Source organism: Ctenocephalides felis, unplaced genomic scaffold (genome assembly GCF_003426905.1).
Source record: "Ctenocephalides felis isolate EL2017-DRISC unplaced genomic scaffold, ASM342690v1 CF-g0.4_SCAFFOLD_03573, whole genome shotgun sequence".
Classification (NCBI taxonomy): domain Eukaryota; kingdom Metazoa; phylum Arthropoda; class Insecta; order Siphonaptera; family Pulicidae; genus Ctenocephalides; species Ctenocephalides felis.
This window is the reverse complement of record NW_020539727.1, coordinates 23033863-23057061: the sequence shown is the minus strand read 5'-3', so window position 1 is coordinate 23057061 and position 23199 is coordinate 23033863. Positions and strand designations below refer to the sequence as shown.

Here is a 23199-nt window from a genome sequence, read left to right as displayed (position 1 = left end):
ATATATACAAATGTGAGTCTATTTATTCTACATTAAAAAAGTAAAATCGAGCTTTTCGTTCGTCCTTATATTTATTTTATTATCTTTTTTATTCGCTGCTGAAAAGGCCGTTTCGGTACTAAAATCTTACGAAGAACAAAATTTATGGCCTTTTTGCATTATTATTCACAAAATATACACAAACATCAAAAATAGGTGGGCGTATTGTATTAAAAGCTTATATAAACACCTTACAGGACCGAACTTTAGGAAAATATAATAAAAATCTGTGAAATTTGTGGCCCTAAGTATATTTTTTGAGGTCAGAAATATAGAAAAGTTTTTGAATAAATATTTGAAATTATTATCCTAAAATTGTACTAAATATTTTTATTTAATTATATTATTCAGACATGTGTCGATAATTATAATATTATAATGCATAGAGTATATATAGTATAAAATTGAAAAAAAAACTGTCAGAAATTTTAATAAGTTGTTGAAGAGTATTTAAAATTATTTTCCCAAAAATAGTATCAACTGTTTGTCTACCAAAAACTATAATTTATTGGTAAAAAAAATATTGTTTTGAAAAAATTAACTCCACAAAATACAAATATGAACAAAAAGTTTTATTGTAAAATTTATAAAAATTTAAATAATAATAATATATTTGATGAAAACCCAAAAAATATATTTAAACTGTATCATTGTAACTATGTTTAAAAAATTATTCTACAAAATTGAATTAAAAATTCAAGAGAAAAAGTGGATTAATAAAATGCATACAAATTTTATTTGTAAGTTTTCCAAATATTTATATAATAAAAATATATATGAACTATATCATGATAAACTATGTTAAAAATCACTAAAAAATAATTTATATAAAAATATAAAAAAGAAATTGTGCACTAATAATTTTTTGCAAACACCAAAACAAATTCCATATTTCTGATTCTCTAGTTTCTTATTTTTTCAAATTTAGTGCAACTTGCCAATAGGCTAAAATGTGAACATTATATTAATTCATTAGTATATAAATAAGATATTAATATTTACTATTAATTAAATTGAAAAATACGACCTAAAATTGCCTTTACAAGAAAGTAAAAATAAACTGTTTTAATTTTATTAAAATTTTGCTGAATTTTTTTTACTGAGTACAGCCCTGTTTTTGTGTGTGACAAAGGTGTATATATACATGTATATAATGTATATATTATTTATATAAAGATTGAAAAGTAAAAGCAAAAAAATCTATTCCTGTGGTGAAGATTTTACGACGATGTCGTAAAATGTGGTCAGAAAAGGACATGGCTTTTAAATTTGTTTCTTTGTAGAAAACTTTATATATATATATATATATATATATATATATATATATATATAGACAAATTTAACCTACATATTTACAAAGCTGTTTTTAGAAAAAAATTCAATACAGTTTTCGGAAAACAAATACTTTGAATACACAAAATTCAAAGTAAGAATCCAAAAAAAATTATACAGTAGACAAAATTAATTGAGTTGAGAATTTCTAAAAGCGAGTTTTATAGCCTACATTTTTTGGGTTTGCAAATACATAAATGTAATTAATAATAAATAAAAATAATTCTTTATATATTATAATTCATTTTTATACCATGTATTTAGTCAAAATATATATGTATTTAAAACAAAAGAGATTAATAGAAAAATTTATGCTATCTAAAGAAAGCCCATGTACTTTTGTATCAAAATAAATACAAGAAAATTTAAGTAATGCAATAAATAATAATAATTAAACTTTACTTAAATAAAGCAATGAAAAAAGAAATATAAAATTAAATTATATTAAATTAGTTAAATTTTACATTTATGCAAAATTTTCATTTCAAACTTCTTGTATCGTTTCCTAACTTTCCTGACTCACTTTCCACAAAATTATAATAAACAAAAGGATATATGAATTTTCGAATTAATTATATTCAGAAATTACCATATTCTAAGTAAAGGATAACGATGTGTGTATTATATATTACAAATTAGTTACAAATTTACATGAACCAGAATTAGTACACAAAACTGAATATTAAAGAGATTTCCTCCAAGAAATTTATACTTAGGAGAAAATCTATATATATATATATATATATATATATATATATATATATATATGATATATAATACAAATTTGGAATATATTTCTGGATATCGATATGGATTTGCAAATGCAAAACCAGAAATGCAATAAATATGATAATTTTGCATGAAAACTGCATCGGCGAATAGTTGTAAATTTGAAAGCTAGTTTGGCTTAAAGTCGACATAAATTTAATTTAAATTTTGTAAATATATATATATATATATATATATATATTACAGATTTTTTTTTAAATTTGTAATTAAATATCTTAAATACTCCTGTAGAAAATGAGCTTGAGTCTAAGACAGTTTTCTATTGAATTTGCTTTTACATTTTTACACTTTTTCTAATATAACTTTTGAAGTGTTACAGAAAAAAAAACTGTCTTTGGCAAAATTAAAGCTCACAAAATTCTTAATAACTTTTCTCATATCATAAAAATGTGTAAAAACTTTTATTTAACAAAAATTAAAGTTGAATTTGGCGCTTGATTAAATTTTGACAGTTAATTTCCTCTTGATTAAATTTTGTCAGTAAATTTGCTCTTGCATTTTCACTCTTTTTTTCAATATAACTTTTGAAGCGCAGAAAAATAAATATCTGACAAAATTTAAGCTTAAAAACTTCTTAATAACCTTTTCATATAACATAAATTTATATAAATACTTTTATTTAACGAAAATTACAGTTGAATTTGGCACTCGATTAAATTTTGTCAGTAAATTTGCTCTTGATTAAATTTTGTCAGTAAATTCACTCTTGTATTTTTACTCTTTTTTCAAAATAACTTTTGAAGTGTTGCAAAAAAATAAAAACTGTCTTAAACAAAATTAAAGCCTAAAAACTTCTTAATAACCTTTTCATATAACATAAATTTAAATAAAAACTTTTATTTAACGAAAATTACAGTTGAATTTGGCACTCGATTAAATTTTGTCAGTAAATTTGCTCTTGATTAAATTTTGTCATAAAAATTCGCTCTTGCATTTTTGCTGTTTTTTTTTCAAAATAACTATTGAATTGTTGCAAAAAAATAAAAACTGTCTTAAACTTAAAATTAAAGCCTATAAAATTTTTAATAACTTTTTCTTATAGCATAAATTTGTATAAAAACTTTTATTTAATAAAAATCACTTTTAAAGCCAGCACTTCTTGAGTAAATCTGATCGTACATATTAAGGACGTAATTTTGTTTAAAGTAATTTTGTTTAAAGTAAAATATCTTACAAATTTGTTCTAGAATAAAATTGTGCTTTGAAACGGTTTCATAGTACATTATATTTTTTAAAAATTTCTAGTATTAAAATATTAAATGTTTAAACAAAATATTAGTAAATAAAAATTTGCTATAAAGCTCAACTTGAATTTCATGTATATTTATCGTGTAATATGCATTTTTGCACATTTTATATACAATATAAAAATAAAATTAATACTATCTTATAGTATATAAAAAATAAACATACGTGAATAAAGAAAATTAAATTTTTATTTGACAAACTACAAAAACTTGAATCAACGTGAAAAAATAAAATTATAAAACAAAAAATCATGGTGAAAAAATTTAGTACATTTTTTATAAAATGTAATTGAAGTTATATCGCAGAACAAAATTATATATATATATATATATATATATATATATATTTATATATAATTCCTCCACCGTTTTCCTTACAATTTTCAATTCCAAAGAAATTGGGTAACGATCTTTTCATTCAATCAGAATAATTAATGATCCCGAAGTGAATCTTTCACATAAATCTTAATTAAACGGAATAAATACGGTATAAATCCTTTTATTGTCATTACTTCATTTCTAAATTAGGCAGAAACACTTTAGAAAGGATTATTGAAAGGGAAATTGACTCCGAAAATGTGAAATATAATTTAAAAAATAATAAAAATATAACATCTAGTCTGAATTGTAATTAAAGTAAATTGCAGTATTCCAAAGTATTTACAAAATTTTTTCTATACCAATTTTATAGCTCATAAAATTCTAAGAAACTTTTTCATATACCATAAATTTGTCTGAAAACTTTAATTTAACAAAAATTAGAGTTGAATTTGGCACTTGATTAAATTTTATCAGTGAATTCGCTCTTGCATTTTTGCTGGTTTTTCATTATAACTATTGAAGTGTTCGAGAAAAATAAATAATACTCATTTTTTCTTGTTTAACATTACTTATTATAATTTTATAGGATTATTAAATTACTAATATATATTATTTTTCTATGTAGTTACAAATTAGCAATTTAATTTGCGTCAGAGACGTTCAAATACATTTTTATGGCGAGTAAAAGCCGTTACACGGATTTTACGATATAACGTTAATGACGTTTATTATATGCTATTTAGCCGTTAAAATACATACATATTATATATATATATATATATATATATATATATATATATATATATGGCTAAAGTCTATAGTAATATTTCTGGAAAAAATGTGCGTAAATCATAACTTTTTAATTGCAATCTTGTTGCAATGTTGTTGTCTCCGGGGGCCACACTTTGGAAACCACTGCTCAAAGTGTTTTACGATGTTAAAAAATAATATTTACTATTTAATTTTGAAATATTTTGCTAAATATTTCATTTAAATTAGAGAAATAGTTCATAAGTTACAAGAGATGTAATGAAGAAATGAATAATTTAAGAATAAATAATTAATAAATACTTTTAGAAAATTCAGGACATTTTTTTTTTGGTTTTTGTCAAATAACTCAAAAATTCATATAAAGGCATTTTTTTAAGTTAGATACACTCAGATATAAAAGTTTTGACTAAAACGACTTTGAATTCGATATTTCATTCTTAAGCAATAAACATAGAAATTTGTGACATTTTTATCGTTTTTGTCAAATTACTCACAAATTTTACTTTTTTTCTTATCCACTTATATTGTAGTATAAGATAAGAGTCAAATCTTATTCGAATATATATAGTCCTATTAATCTTCTAGTAAATAAAATTGCCTAATTCGTATTTATTGGTTTACGATCAATAAAATGGCATTATTGATTTAGAAAGCGCCGAATGAATAAATGATGCTTTCTGCTTTTTATTATGCATTGTCAGCAAATTGCTGTCGTAAAGATCGCGAATTTTATTATATATATATATATATATATATATATATATATATATATATATCTATATATATATATATAAATCTCGGGTCATGATGTTGGTTTGCGATGAACGCCCAAACTACTGAACCGATTTTAAATTTTATTGGCTCATCGTGTGTATATATATCCAATTTAGGTTATAGGAAATTTTGAAAGATAAATTTAAAATATAAATATATAATTTTTATAAATTTCAAAAAAAATTGACAAAAATTGACAAAAATTGACCAAAAAAAAACAAAACACTAAAAAGAAAAATGTCAAAATGTATGGAAAATTCGAGAAAAAATGATTTATGATTTTTGAAAAAAAAATTTGACAGTTCAAATATAATTCAAAAACATACATATATAGATATATCCAGCATTTATATCCAAATTAGATGAAATGCTATATTCAAAATCACTGTTTATAGTTTTAAATCTAATTAAAAATTAATGCTTAAAAATTTAAATAAATGTTGACACGAAAAAAAGTGCAATGTCATTTGTCAATATTTATGAATATAATTAGATAAATAGATTTATAATTTATATTTATTTGATTAGCTTATAAATTATTTTGGATATTCATCAAAACATTATAGATCACAATAAAAAAGCGGCATCTTGAATTTAAAATTAATCATAAACAAAATATTGACAGTTCAAAAAAATTGAGGTTTTAACGGCATCAATAAGAAACAAATATACATTAATTATTCCAAGTTATGTTATAGGCAATATTGCCAAACAAATTATAGATAGAAAACATTATTGAAAAATAAATTATATCATATTATATTAATTTTCGACAAAAAAGGAAATATTTTGACATTTATAAATTTAGTGCATATTGGATATATGAAATTGACATTCACTATTTTTAAATTAAATGCAAATGTAAAAAATCAGATATTTTTATAAAAAAATGTATATTTAGGTAATAGTACTGCGTTGATTTAGACTAAAATCTAATTTATTCACTGATTAAAAAAAAATGCAATATAGTAAATATTAACTATTTGACATATACAAAATTAAAATAAACAAAACACTATGATAGCGTTGGAATTAATTACCAAAGTGTAAAAAAATTAGCGTAATTAAAATATAATATTATTAATATATCATGTATATTATAAGATCTTCTGCAAAGCGGCAAAATATTTTTGATGACAAAACAACGTTTGCCGGATCAGCTAGTATATATATATATATATATATATATATATATATATACATATGAAATATATCTGTGGTACTATCCCTTGCATATTCAAGAATTAATTGCAATACAAAAGTCTTGTAATCATTTTTAGTTTAAAATTTTATACTAAAAAATCATTTAAATTAAATATGTCGGTTTCTCATTATTGACGATATTTTTTATTATTATATTCATTTCATTTGGATTTTGTCAAATAACTCAAAAATTTCATACAAAACCACCCCTTTTCAGTTAGACAGGGTGCAACTAGATAAAATTTACAATATTTCCTAAAAAACACTTTTATACACACCGATATAAAAGTTTTGAATAAAACGACTCTGAATTCGATATTTCGTCTTATGCTAATATTAGTATCAAACGATTCAGGATGATTTGAAATTTCTAAGACTCACCCAGCATTCTAACTACGTGTCTGGTGGCTTTTTGTTGAGCGTTTCGGACGCCTCCGGGAGTCCTTTTTCGCCTCCCACTGCCACTAAGGCTTCTGCCGCCATAGGAGGCGACACGAGGTATAAAAGCTCCGGCGGCTCCGGTGGAGCCTCCATTTCCTCCGGGGCCTCCGGGGGCGCCGCCGCCTCTGCCGGAGGACGGCTCTAATATAACTATCGTTTTGCCGAAGGATGATTTGTTCGGATTACACTGAAAAAAAAAATAGATTCTTTCGAAAATTTCTTGAAAAAATCTGAAAAATATACAACACACAGCAACTTGCCAATAGGCACTTTGCAAAACAGGGTATAATTAACTTCCCGTAGGGTAAGTTATAGTAATGGGCCGAGAATCAAAATTTTTTTGCATTTCTCGACGTTTTGAAGGTTTCTGAACATTTTTAAGGCATACCTCAGAAACTAAATGGATGTGTGTGTGTGTTTTGTGTGTCCGCATTTTTTCGTCCACGTTTTCGGGCGCACGGGTCAACCGATTTGAATTGTTTAAAAATCATTCAATCCCTATTGATAGGGAGATGTGCTGATTAGTTTTAGGCAAAGGCAGGCCCAGCCATTTCAAAGATACAGAGCAAAATGTACAAAAAATGGCAGTTTTTGAGAGAACTAAGCGTCCGATTCAATTGATTCAAAGAACTTTCTGCTTTTCTTAACAAAATAATTGATTTTGGAAAAAAAAATTTTGTTCCATTTTTTTTTTTTTTAATTTTTTGTATATCGAAAATAATTCAGATTTTATTTATAATTCTGACTGAAGTTCTAATATACTTTAAACAAATAATTTCAACTTTGCAATTCAGTTTATATAATTCTTATAAATATTAGACAATGCTAAAATATTTATAATAATCTATTTGAAAACATTCAATATTCCTCGAACATTTCGTTACGGTACGGGAAGTTCCAGCAATTTGCCTTAAGGCACGATGCCACCCACCCCACTAGTTTTCTTAAAAATTTAACGTGAGTTTTATATTAATATACTAGCTGACCCGGCAAATATTGTTTTCCCAAGTAAGGTATATTCTAAACAATTTCTAGAGAATCAAAAATATTAACACTTTAAGTGTATAAGGATGTGTTGTTTGTTTGAATGCTATATACAATGAGGTATTATAAAAATAATAAAAATATAATAATATATTTCGATTTCAAAGTTGTTTCAAAAATAATAATATATTCTTGTCGAACTTGTGAAAATTTGAAATCAAGGATATTACTATGGCAAATTAAAAATGTTACTAGAACAACTTTTTGAATCACCAAAATATCTGCAATAGTTTTTATAAAATTGCATTTTTACACTTTGCAAATTTTATAAGTTGTAAAAAATCAATATGGATCCTGCGAAATCGAAATGTTTAAAAATGCAATATCTCGAGAACGCTTTGAGATATTTTATAAATTCAAAAAGTCGCTTATATAACATTTTTAATTTGCCATCGAACTGTGTTAATCACGATTTGTTGTTTTAACTCTTTCGCTAAGAAAACAACTTAAATATGCATACTCATATAGAAATCATCAAATAACACAATCGGTAATGAAAAATTACCTTAAAAATATAATAATTAACTATAGAGACACATTCTATCGACTAGCATTGTTAACTATTTCTTCAAATCCTGAAGATTTATTTATGTATTTTTACATTCTTGAGGAACTAGTAAAAATTGAGCATCGAGGGTATTACGATTCGATGGCAAATTAAAAATGCTTCTAGAACAATTTTTTGAATCACCAAAATATCTGCAATAGTTTTTATAAAATTGCATTTTTGCACTTTGCAAATTTTATGAGTTGTAAAAAATCAATATGGATCCTTCGAAATCGAAATATTTAAAAATGCAATATCTCGAGAACGCTTAGAGATATTTTAGAAATTCAAAAAGTCCCTTATATAATACTTTCAATTTGCCATCGAACTGTGTTAATCACGATTTGTTGTTTTAACTCGTTCACTGAGAATGCAACCTAAATTTGCATACTCATATAGAAAGCATCAAATAACAGAATGAATAATGAAAAAACAAGCTTCAAAAATATATTAGTTGGCTATAGAAATACTATCATTTGCATTTTTAACTATTTCATCAGATCCTTGAAGTTTAAATTTGAGAAAAGTGGAAATCGAGAGTATTACTATTCGATGGCAAATTAAAAATGCTTTTAGAACCATTTTTTGAATCACCAAAATATCTACAATAGATTATATAAAATCGCATTTTTACACTTTGCAAATTTTATAAGTTGTAAAAAGTCAATATGAATCCGGCAAAATCGAAATGTTTAAAATTGCAATATCTCGTGAACGCTTTGAGATATTTTAGAAATTCAAAAAGTCGCTTATATAACATTTTTAATTTGCCATCGAACTGTGTTAATCACGATATGTGATTTTAACTCTTTCACTAAAAGTGAAACATTAATTTGCATACTTATATAGGAAGCATCGAATAACACAATCGGTAATGAAAACTAAACTGAGTATCAATTACAAAACTGTCAAGAGTTTTAAATCGATTTTTTTTATTTAATTTCGATCATTGCTACCATAGTGGTCCCAGAACCATTCCTTGAGGTACTCCATATTTAATACTCAGCTGTATAGTATTCAAATTTTATATTGGCTTCTTTTTCTAACAAAAATGTAATTACTATATTGCACAATAAAAATTTCATTTTATTTTATTTTCAATTTTAATTTTATTTTCAAGGTTTATATTATATTGTGTATACGCAAAATCGATAATTGCACTTAAGTCTTCCAATAGGAAGTACTTGGCCAAACCCGGAACAAACAGTCCGGAAGCATTTACAGGCGCAATATCCTCTCTTAGATAGTCCTTTACTACGAAAACTATTCTAATCACACCCTACGGGATATTTACTAAAAGCAAACTAAAACCACTGCATTTAAACATGCAAAATCACATTATTTTGTTTCCCATTTCAATTATCATTACTACTGCACTTGATCCTTCCGAAAGCTCCGCCGTGTTTGAATAATTTAGATGTAGAGTGGGCGTGAGCACGTGCTTTCGGGACAAATGAGTTCTTGAAATTATACATATATATATATATATATATATATATATATATAATACATATATTAAATTTATTGTAAAACTTGCAATGCAATTTATGTGGGTAAAACAGTACATAACCCAAAAAACGCCCGAAACTACATTATAGCAATTCCAAAATTAAGAACTAAAATCGAACATTGATCACTAATTATATAAAAAAAGAGTGCGCGTAAGGTTCACACGCGATTGAAGTAAAGCTTATTTGCTACTGTACAATATGGCATTTAAGTAAAAATAAATACATCATATAACAATTTCGAATAATTGTTTATTAGTAATATAGTAACACTCGTCGTGATGCGCACATTTATTAGTATCGACCATTATACACATTTATATAATAATAAATTATAAATTATATATTTATAATAGCATTAAAAATATATATAATATTTGAAAACAATGTAATTACAGTCATACTTCAAATACGACATGATCGGTTTGTCATTGTAATTAGCATTTAGAAATGAACCTTCATTAAGCAAACTAAAATAAATTAGTAAAGGGACTCTACTGACAAGCTAACCAAAATAAATTAGTAAAGGGGCTCTACTGACGAGCAAACTAAAATAAATTAGTAAAGAGACTCTACTGACAAACTAACCAAAATAAATCAGTGAACGGACTCTACTGACGAGCAACCTAAAATTAATGAGTAAAGGGACTCTATTGACAAGCTAACCAAAATAAATATTATATATTATGAATATATAGTGAATTATGTTAAACAACGGCTAAACAAATATTGTTTTTGCAACTACACTCATCAACATGTAATAATTGTGTTTGAAGAACTTCATGTAATTAAAATTAACATACATTCATTGACTGCTTGTTTTTTTTTACTTTTTCGCTGGCGATATAATCTCATTCTTTAAACAGATGTAATATCTGTCTTGCCTAAAAAAAATTTTCCATTTCAATAACTTCAAAACTTTATAGAAACTACGAATAATATAGAAATCATTTCTGATCAATGAACTTACGTTTAGTACACGGCACAAATGTTTAATTTGTTTAATTATTATCAAGGAACAGGGTAAAATATTCTTCTGATTCAGGCATTTTTCATTGAATCAAGATTTGTACTACGATGTAACTTTAAAATGTTTATCTATCCATGCCGATTTCCTTGTTGATATCGATACGCATACAACGACAGATCTCTATTCACATACACCACGACTAATCACAATCGACCCGTATAGAAATGATATCATCCAGAGCAAATGACAAATCAAATTATTATCTTATCTCCTCTGCCGTAACGCACTTCCGTTGAATTTGTACGGATTTACACCTTAGTCGCGCCTAAAGAAGTTTTGCTTCATTCAAATAGACAAAATAAGCATCAAGAAGCGCAACGATACTTCCTTGCATTGTGAAAATTATCAAGTAATATTAAACAATGTTTCGAATATTGATTTAAATAAATATATATATATATATATATATATATATATATATATATTAGGGTGGTCCTTAATGTGGACATTTTTGAATTTCCTTGCTCCCAAGGGCTCAAATGGTTCCAAATTGATAAAAAACAATTCTCTGAAAGTTTTAGCTCTTAATATTAACTTTTAGATAGAGCGCAATTCAATCAAACTTCGTTTGGAAATAGCATAGAAGAATTTTTGAATATAAAAAAAAATTAGGTATAACTTAGCGACAAATGAATTAAAAGTGAAAATTCGTGTTATTTTTTATAGAAAATTCGACGCTCTGCAAAATTTTTGAAAAAAAATTTTCATGCTCTTTTCATACAAACTTTGATTGAATTGCGCTCTATCTAAACGTTAATATTAAGAGCTAAAACTTTCAGAGAATTGTTCTTTATCAATTTGGAACCGTTTGAGCCCTTGGGAGCAAGAAAATTCGTAAATGTCCATCATAAGGACCACCCTTATATGTATATATGTCTACTAAACACCATACAAAATAATCTTATACAGTTTGCAAACTATCTTCATTATCGTCATCATCATTATCCGATCCTCCAATGCAATTTTCATTAATTCCTTATCTCGAAAGTGCATACAGAACAATCCACTTGCATTAAGTGAATTCATATCTAAATCGGGTACCTTAAGTCTCTACAATTTATTATAGATTATCTAATATACTCGATAGCTTTTTATAGCAACGAGATTACGTAATAGTTTTGTACACAAAAAAATCTACAAAAATGAATATTTCTATACTTGTAAATAATTGATAATAGTTGATGGTCAACTGTTTTAATATGTTGCATTCTCAGTGAAAGAGTTAAAACAACAAATCGTGATTAACACAGTTCGATGGCAAATTGAAAGTGTTATATAAGCGACTTTTTGAATTTCTAAAATATATCAAAGCGTTCTCGAAATATTGCATTTTTAAACATTTCGATTTCGTAGGATCCATATTGATCTTTTACAACTTATAAAATTCGCAAAGTGTAAAAATGCAATTTTATAAAAACTATTGCAGATATTTTGGTAATTCAAAAAGTTGTTCTAGAAACATTTTTAATTTGCCATCGAATAGTAATACCCTTGACTTCTAATTTTCACAAATTCATTAAGAATATAGTATTATTTTTAAAACAACTTTTAGTTCGGAATTTTGATAAATGCAATGGAAAAATCCGGACATGGAAATGGAAATATCTCGAAATTTTGTATAGATAACAATAATTTTCATTAATACAGCAAAAACTAGATAAAACTTACTACATTTGCATACCAACTATTATATTCACTCCTATATAAAAGTTCTGAATAAAACGACTTTGAATTCGATATTTCATTCTTGAGCAATAAATATAAAAAATTCGGGTCTTTTTTTTGTTTTTGTCAAATAACTCAAAAATTTCATATGGGACTACCCATTTTCAGTAAGATAGGATAAAACTAGATAAAATTTGCAACATTTCCTAGGAAACACTTTTATACACTTCTATATAAAAGTTTTGAATAAAACGACTTTGAAATCAAAATTTTAATCTTACCTGTAATCTAACACTAGTACTCCGGTTATTCATAGTATGTCCACTACTTTCATTGCCGTTATCTCCGGTAATTCTGGCCCTATGAAGTTGGGCCGCAATCAGGGCATACAGGACACTTATAAGTAACATTGGGGCCAGAAAACATATCAGGGATGATAATTCGAAGGCCCTGGGAACCAAAGGAGTTTCTACGACTCCGCAGACACAAACGGTGGAGTCGGTTCCACCGTCGGCCCTTGGGCCGTAGACTAGGCCCACTGACATCGCCTGGAAAAGAAAAAAAATAGTTTTATTTATTTATTCATTTATAAGTAAATCAAATTTATATAGTGTGAAAATGTGAAAAAAAAAACAGTTCTCATAAGTTCAAACCTTGTACCACTTGTTTATCTAATTATTATTACAATTTTTTTTAGGAAAGTATATAAAATTTTATACATGTACATGAAATTCTATTTGTTCATCTATACTTCTATATAAAGTTTCAATTCACTTTTCTCTTTGATTAATGAACCAAACACACGAAACACGTTTTAAATCCGATCCGACTACCGATTTTTGTTCTATTTACTTCAAACTTTTTATTTTAATTCAATGCAGCTTGCAAAGATTCATTACAGAGGCTAAATAAATTACAAAAACTATATTTTATTAAACTTTTCTCCAGAATGCAATCGACCAGAAGAACTTTTGTATTTGCCAAGTCATAATTTCATTAAAATTTAATACGAAGTAAATTTTTCTCACAACGAAGATATAGATAAACAACTTGAATAACAAATATATAATTTTGAAATAAATAAACTAGATAAATTACAAAAACTATATTTTATTAAACTTTTCTCTAGAATGCAATCGACCAGAAGAACTTTCGTTTCGCCAAGTCATAATTTCATTAAAATTTAATACGATAGAAGTAAATTTTTCTCACGATAAAGATATAGAAAAACAACTTGAATAACAAATATACAATTTTGAAATAAATAAACTAGATAAATTACACACTAGATAAATTACAAAAACTATATTTTAGTAAACTTTTCTCTAGAATGCAATCGACCAGAAAAACTTTCGTATATTCCAAGTCATAATTTCATTAAAATTTAATACGATAGAAGCAAATTTTTCTCACGATGAAGATATAGATAAACAACTTGAATAACGAATGCATTATTTGGAAAAAAATTGCTACTGTTTTTATTCAAAAATGCAACTCACCCAATCGAAAATCGATTATTTAAGTAAATAATTTATATACGTGGAGTTGTTCTAGATTTTGTGATTGCATGAACACATAATAAAATTATAGTAGACTTATTTGTATATATATATATATATATATATATATATTTATATATTTATTTTACAAGCTGTCGGTATAATAATATTATAATAAGGCCCAAGTCAATATTTTCAATATCAATTTGAAAACTATTAAAAAGGTTTGAATTGTTTTTTTTTTAACTTTGATCATTGCTACTAATGGTCCCAGAACTATTCCTTGGGGTACTCCATATTTAATACTTATTTAATGATTTATTTACAAGCCGTCGGTATAATATTATTATAATAAGCCTCAAGTCAATGTTTTGCAGATTTAATATAATTTAATTAACTATTAGCTATTTTATTACTTATTTATTTATTATTTAATTTATTTACTATAAACTTATTTACCTTTAGTTAGTTTTACCTATTTTTAAATATAACTAGTTCGTTGCAAGTATTTTTTAACAATTTAATAAGTATTTTAATAATCTTTACAATACCTTTACAATATAATTATTTTATTTAACACATTTTAGGTTATTTTTTGATATTTTAACAAATTTAAGTGCCTATTATTATTATTATTATTATTATTATTATTATTAGTATTATTATTATTATTATCATTATTATTATTATTATTGAGTATTTTTACAATATAAGTATTTTCTTTTACAGATTTTTAGGTAATTTGATGAAAGACATATTTTGCTTCACACATTTCATTAATTATATTTTTTTTTAAATTTCTGATAATATGTTAAATAGCAACTTGCCAATAGGCAGTTTTATGCATATGGGGTATGAAAAAATATAATTTTAGAAGCTTAACAAAATTAATAGTAATAAAATTTATTGAAATTAATTACTTTGTTTGATTTGCAAGTTTTTTTAAATTTCGCAAAATATATAGAAAACAGCAACTTGCCAATGGGCATTTTTATGCACATGTGGCATCAAATGATAGCAATTTAAAAGCTTAACAAACAATAAAATTTATTGAAATCTAGTATAATTTGTCATTCACTCTTGGATATTAATATTTAGTAGAATTCGTAGTTGAATTGCAAACTATAGTATTTTTTGTTTATTTGTTTATTTTATTATTTAGAAATATTTTTCTACTTTTTTCAAATAACTTTTAATTTTCTTCTGGAACATTAAAATGTATATACATTAGTAAAAATTAGATAAAATTTACTAAAATATAGTGTCAAAAATTAATTCTATTTGCATATAACGTTTTTAAATATTTCGTAGTTGAAATGCGAACTTTAGTATTTTCATAATTTGCAATATATGGATGTCGGATATTTTTCTATATTTGTTCAAATAACTTATTTTTTTTTTGATACGTTATAATTTATTTACATTGATAAAAACTAGATAAAATTTACTAAAATCTGATAAAAGCAATTATAAAATATATAAAAAATTTTTTCATCTCATAAAACTATTTCAACTAATTAATTTCTTTAAATCGCAAGTTTTTTGTTTAAATTCCGAAAAATTAACTATGACAAACAGCAACTTGCCATTAGGCAGTTTTATGCACATGGGATGTCAAAAAATAGCATTTTTTTAAATTTATTAATAAATAATATATAAATTGTGAAAAATACACGTTGTCCATACACTACAAAATACCATTTACAAAATATACAAGTATTTAATTTTATTTTTTATTTTTAATGTAAAAAAATTTTTATTTGATTTTTTAAAACAAAAAATGTAATATTGAAAGCTAAAATAATGTTATTTTGTTTGTAATTAGTTCAATTTTTTATACTTTTATTTCCAATAGCATTTTTTGAATTTATTAAATTTAACTGTTTTGTAAAAAAAACTTTGTACCTTTTACATTGATTACTGAGTAAAATGATTTGCAAACTAAGTTTTATTACCCAAAAATTAATTATATCAAATAATGAACTTTCAATTAATTTCTATATACTACCAGTTTTTTTAATCTTAAAAACTGGGTCTGAAAAACAATTACAAATAAATAAAAATAAATATTACAATTCAAATTACACAATTTACTCTCTCTAGAGAAATAGTTCATTAAAATGTCTCCAAAGTATTTTCTTGTTTAATCTTACAATTTGTCTTTTACATGATTAAAAACACATTGTAATTACATAGAAAATTACTTTAAAATTTTATTTTTAAATAAAATAAAAGTAGTTTTACTAAACATAGATTAAATTTTTATACAAAGTATACACCTGTCACTATTTAAATTGGTTTCTTATATAATTTGTTTTATGTTTTTTCATTTTTGTTTTAGGAGTTCTATTACCCAATTGTTTATATAAATGTTGTATATAAAATTATGATAACTACATTAAAAAAATATACAAAAGTGCAGAAATAAATCTTTTTCATAGAAATTTCAATTCCTACTTGTTTTTTATACAAAACTTTTCTACTATTAAATCCTCAATTTGTTTTCGAGTGATTTACTGAAGTTTTTCCGAAAAAATAAAACGTTTTCACCTCATTTGTACCTAAGTGATACAATGCCGGATGAAAAATAGTGGCTGCCGGAAAAAAGTCCGGAATAAATCTTTTTGAGTAATTTATATAGAGGTGAATAAGGTGTTTTACTTGGCACGTGTAGGAAAAAAATAAGGGACATATGCCGAGAATATTAATAAAAAAATATTTTTAAATACTATGAGGCTTTGTAATATTAATTGCAACTTCAGTGTAAATACCATGTATTATTTTTCAAATTTATTTTTCTCTGCACGTTTTGCTCCACCGTGAAATATTTTTTGTCATCGATTGATATTCCTCAAACCGTGTCAAAAAAAAACTCTTTCACACTACAATTTGCTTTATGTTTGCATTTTTTGTACATTTAAATTGTGCTTTTTAAAATACTTTGTAAGAGAAAACTGTGCAAATTGTCGAGACAATAATAGAACACAGTTGTAGGTGTATGAACTAGTGCAATGTAAATCAATTTGCAGTTCAGAATTTGTAATGTAGAAATAATAGATTCGAAGAAAGATTGTAGAACACCTAGTCAACAAAATAATTCTTACTGTCTCTGATAAAATTTTCCACTGTATTTCATATGTCTTTTACATCAAAGTCTTTATAAATTTAGCATCTAATCTCCTCGATTTATGTTCGGTCATGACTTTAAGGACTCGAAATGAAAATAAAGTCAACACCCAGAATATTTAACATGAGGGAAAAATATTCTTCTAAAGGCGAAAAAGATTCATGAAAATTTTTGTATCATAAGAAAAGTATTAGAGATGTCCTTGAAGGGTGAGTTATTGTACAGAAATAAAATTCACTTGGATTGATACAGAAATAGATGTATATATATATATATATATATATACATATACATATATATATATATATATATATATATATATATATATATATATATATCGAGACTGAAATTCAACCTGGACATTTTATACCAAATTTATTTGTTAAGTTTTTGTTCAAGATTTGTGATTGCAATAGAGAAATTTGTTGTTGGTATATTATATAATTGTGGCTTTTGTGTTCTATAATTTACAAAAAGCTTAATTTAGAAACAAACCTTACAAACTCTAGTCTCAAACATTTATTTTGGCAAATCAAATGCTTCGATCGTAAATAACCTATAACCTATATAGGCAAAATAAAATAAAATATAAGTAATAAATATAGAAAACTCGGGACATTGGTTTTGTCAAATAACTCAAAAATTTCATACGAAACTACCTCTTTTCAGTTAGATAGAGTAAAACTAGATATAATTTACAATATTTTCTCGGAAGCACTTTTATAAACTCCGATATAAAAGTTTTGAATAAAACGACTTTGAATTCGATATTTCATTCTTAAGCAATATATATATATATATAGATAATTTGTGACATTTTTTTTTTGGTTGTTGTCAAATAACTCAAAAACTTCATATGGAACCACCCTTTTTAAATAAGATAGGGTAAAACTAGATAAAATTTGCAACATTTTTTAGTAAACACTTTTATACATTCCGATATAAAAAGTTTTGAATAAAACGACTTAGTAAAATTATTACCCCTCATAAATTGTTCTCCTAAGTTTACATGTCAGTTTTATACAAAGTTTTTGAAGCATTCGTGACCAAATTTAATTACAATCATTCAAAACTTAGTTTTTATAATTCGTGACTATGTTTAATTAAAATTATTTAAAACTCAGTCTTGAAACAAAGCCAAAAGTAGGCAAATTACATAATGATAAAGTAGGTTTTTGATATCATTTTGAGACACTTTATTGTTTTTCTAGTATTATTTTTATTATTCAGAAATTTTATTTATTTTATTTATTCATTCTACTATTATTATTATTTGCTTTTATTTTAAATTAAATCAACATACTATGGATATCATTTTGATGGAAATTCTATCCTTTATTTTGTACTCTTTTTATTTAAATTTATGCTATTGTTCATTATTATTACTAGATGTTAAATTATTTAGCAGTTGTAACAAATATAGTAATTAAAAAAATACACGTAATAAGTTGTAAATTTTCCGTAGTAAGTAATATAAAGTTTTTCGAAAAAAAATTATAAATATTAATAAGTGCATATTGATATTTTTTGCATCAAAAGCTAGAGTATCTTTACGTTTATTAATACTGTTTTTATTTAGTAGAATGAAAGCTGACTCTGCAAAGCGTCTTCGATAAATAAATTTTGTATCGTAAAAATTAAAAGTGTGATATATATATATATATATATATATATAATATATATATATATATATATATATATATATATTACAATTTACAATTTTTATCTTATAGTGGCTTGTGCACAATTATTTAAATAAAAACCAAAAATGTAATAAATTCAACAAATTAAAAATGACAAATCATAAACAAAAGATGTATGTAGTCAGTTTTGCAAAAAAAGTGTAAATTTTGATTTTCGATTTGTATAGAATTAAATATTTTGTGCCAGACAAATGTGTTTTTTCTAATTTTTATCTTTTGGTAGTTTGTGCACTATTATTTCAATAAAAACCAAAAATGTATTAAATTCAACAAAATAAAAATGCCAAATCAGTAACAAAAAATGTATGTAGTCAGTTTTGCAAAAAAGGGTAAATTGTGATTTTGAATTTGTGTAAAATTAAATATTTTGTGCCTAGACAAATGTGTTTATTACTAATTTTCATCTCTTGGTGGTTTGTACACAATTATTTAAATAAATCCAGAAAAATTGTTAAATTCAACAAAATAAAAATGCAGAATCATAAACAAAAGATGTATGTAGTCAATTTTGCAAAAAAAGGGTAAATTGTGATTTTGAATTTGTGTAAAATTAAATATTTTGTGCTTAGACAATTTTTGAAGTAAAACTTCTTTAGGCGCGATATGGGTGTAAAAATTTCTTCAGGCTACACGGGTGTAAATCCGTACAAATGCAACGAAAACGCCAACGTGAAGTTGAACACTACGACGCCGTAAGCGCTGATGTCGCGAGTATCCACTCATATCGCGTCATGTCATGCGTAAGTCGAGCGCTAAACCCTATATGAACTTGCATTAATTGAATCACGTTTTTTATGTTATGTCCTCATGGAATAAGACTTTTCTTAGAGAATAAATGTGTCATGGAATATAATAAATTTATACTGAATCTCGTTGAAGACAAAATAATATCTACTGCCACGGATATTTATGTAGGTTGCCATGCGACAGATCAACAATCATACATTCGTCAGCAGTTTCACAAAAATCGGTTATTGATACCGGGGGTTTGCCGTATGAAATAATTTTAGTTCTGAATAAATTTTACATAATAACAACTAATATTGATGTGAGTGGTGGCTTAGCTAATGGTTGTGTAGGAAAATTAGTGTACATAGAACGTGGCGATAATGATGAACTTCTACGTTTATGGTTTGAATTTCCTGGTAAGATAGGTAACAAAATTAGAAAGAAAGCTGCACATCATATTCAAACTCTTAATATCAGTAGGACAGTTGTGCCGATTCTCAGGAGATCTTCATCTATTCCAATGAATAGAAATAAAATCATATTTGTCAAAAGAAATCATTTTCCTTTAGTGTCTGCTTGTGCACTCACAATACACAAATCACAAGGTGGTACTTTTGATAAAATTGTATATGAATACAATAAAACACATAATCAGCAGCTTCTATATGTTGCATTATCACGAGTTACCAGCATTAATGGATTGTTCATCATTTCAAAAAATTTTATCATGGAAGAAAACGGCCAGCAGGATTAATGAACTTAAAAACTGAATTCCAAAGACTTTCAACTTGTAGATTAATAACACAAGAAGAAAAATTGAGTGAGATAATAAGTTTGAACGACATTTCATTGTTTTCCTTTAACTGCCAAAGTTTACGAGCTCATTTGCCTGATCTGCAAGATAAAGTGCTACAACGTTGTACGTTTTTGTTATTTTCGGAAACTTGGATTAATAATGAAGAACGAATTGATATTCAGAACTATTACTGCGTTACTCAATACAAACGATCGGACTCAAGAGCAGGTGGTGTAGCTGTCTATCATTCATGTTCAGATACTCTTCATAATGCCACTCCTATGCAGTTTCTTGCGCCAACAATATTACTGGATATTCCTAATGAAATTACACAAGTAGGTGATATTGCAGTTGTCCGCTGTGTGAACACTCAGAATCAAACATTAATTATAGTCGTCCTTTAAATTTCTCCCAATAAAAACGTATCAAATATTATTAAATTTCTTCATCAGCAGTTACTTCATTTTTCTAATGAGGGTGCAAAACTTTTAAACACTAATCACAACGAGATACCATTAATTCTTGCTGGAGATTTCAATGTCAATTTTCGTTCAGAAGAATCTCAACCATTAATTGATTTTTTAAATAATAAATTTAATTTAACAATGAATAATTCTCCATTTGAATCAACCACAAGATATGGCACGACTATTGATGCAGTTTTCTCCAGAAATGTACATAGTTTACAAAGCAAAATTTATGTCTCTCATTTTAGTTATCACAAACCTATTATATCATATATGAAATATGATAGCAATTAATCTATCGATGTTGTTTTAAACTGTGTTATTGATGTTATGTGATTATTAATAAATGATTTTTAAAATTCAAATATGATGTTTTTTTTATTTATATCTTAATTGCCTACTCATACAATATTAAAAGTTTTACTTCAATCGCGTGTGATCCTTACGCGCACTCTTTTTTTTTTCTAATTTTTATCTCTTGGTGGTTTGTGCACAATTATTTGAATAAATACCCAAAAACTGTTAAATTCTACAAAATAAAAATGCCGAATCATAAACAAAGGTTGTACATTGTCATTTTGGCAAAAAAAAGAGTGCGCGTAAGGATCACATGCGATTGAAGTAAAACTTTTAATATTGTATGAGTAGGCAATTAAGATAAAAATAAAAAACATCATATTTGAATTTTAAAAATCATATATTAATAATCACATAACATCAATAACACAGTTTAAAACAACAGCGATAGATTAATTGCTATCATATTTCATATATGATATAATAGGTTTGTGATAACTGAAATGAGAGACATAAATTTTGCTTTGTAAACTATGTACATTTCTGGAGAAAACTGCATCAATAGTCGTGCCATATCTTGTGGTTGATTCAAATGGAGAATTATTCATTGTTAAATTAAATTTATTATTAAAAAAATCAATTAATGGTTGAGATTCTTCTGAACGAAAATTGACATTGAAATCTCCAGCAAGAATTAATGGCATTAAAGAAAATGATTTCTTTTGGCAAATATGATTTTATTTCTATTCATTGGAATAGATGAAGATCTCCTGAGAATCGGCACAGCTGTTCTACTGATATTAAGAGTTTGAATATGATGTGAAGCTTTCTTCCTAATTTTGTTACCTATCTTACCAGGAAATTCAAACCATAAACGTAGAAGTTCATCATTATCGCCACGTTCTATGTACACTAATTTTCCTACACAACCATTAGCTAAGCCATCACTTACATCAATATTAGTTGTTATAATGTAAAATTTATTCAGAACTAAAATTATTTCATACGGCAAACCCCCGGTATCAATAACCGATTTTTGTGAAACTGCTGACGAATGTATGATTGTTGATCTGTCGCACGGCAACCTACATAAATATCCGTGGCAGTAGATATTATTTTGTCTTCAACGAGACTTTCAATTCAATATAAATTTATTATATTCCATGACACATTTATTCTCTAAGAAAAGTCTTATTCCATGAGGACATAATACGGCAACCTCTTCTTTTGTAAAAAACGTGATTCAATTAATGCAAGTTCATATAGGGTTTAGCGCTCGACTTACGCATGACATGACGCGATATGAGTGGATACTCGCGACATCAGCGCTTACGGCGTCGTAGTGTTCAACTTCACGTTGGCGTTTTCGTTGCATTTGTACGGATTTACACCCGTGTAGCCTAAAGAAATTTTTACACCCATATCCCGCCTAAAGAAGTTTTACTTCAATAAATAATATTTCAGTATCAAAAACTTTTGCAAAATGAATTCAAAATTAAACATTTTTGCCCTTGCAAATTATTGTTGTGTGTGAGATTTTTGAGATGTAAAAAATTAGTACAGGCGTTAGTGTTAAAACTTATCCATTAAAAATACTTGCACATGTAAATAATATATATATATATATATATATATATATATATAAAATTATTATTACCTGCGGTATGGCTAGACAGAGAGCTAGTAGCCAAATTGCAATGATATATTTGACTGCCCTGGATAATTTCGACATGGTGTGAGATAAAAAAGGATGGCATATGGCCACATATCTTTCAATTGTAAAGGCTGTTATTGTTAAAACTGTTGCATTTGCTGAAGTCTCTGCTGCAAGGCCCTGAAAAAGAAAAAAAGCATGTTAAATTACAGTAGA

At 25.7% G+C, this 23199-nt stretch overlaps 1 protein-coding gene across 1 annotated transcript in view; it reads right to left on the bottom strand.

The window, feature by feature from the left end:
• The window catches only part of LOC113389797 (pyrokinin-1 receptor-like), a 35379-nt gene that overhangs the window by 5542 nt on the left and 6638 nt on the right, over positions 1 to 23199 (bottom strand). The window contains exons 2-4 of the mRNA XM_026626805.1: positions 22987 to 23163; positions 13063 to 13259; positions 6858 to 6946 (exon numbers count right to left, since the gene is read on the bottom strand). Of these exons, the coding sequence (XP_026482590.1) occupies positions 6858 to 6946; positions 13063 to 13259; positions 22987 to 23163 (463 nt within the window). The remainder of the gene's footprint in view (positions 1 to 6857; positions 6947 to 13062; positions 13260 to 22986; positions 23164 to 23199) is intronic.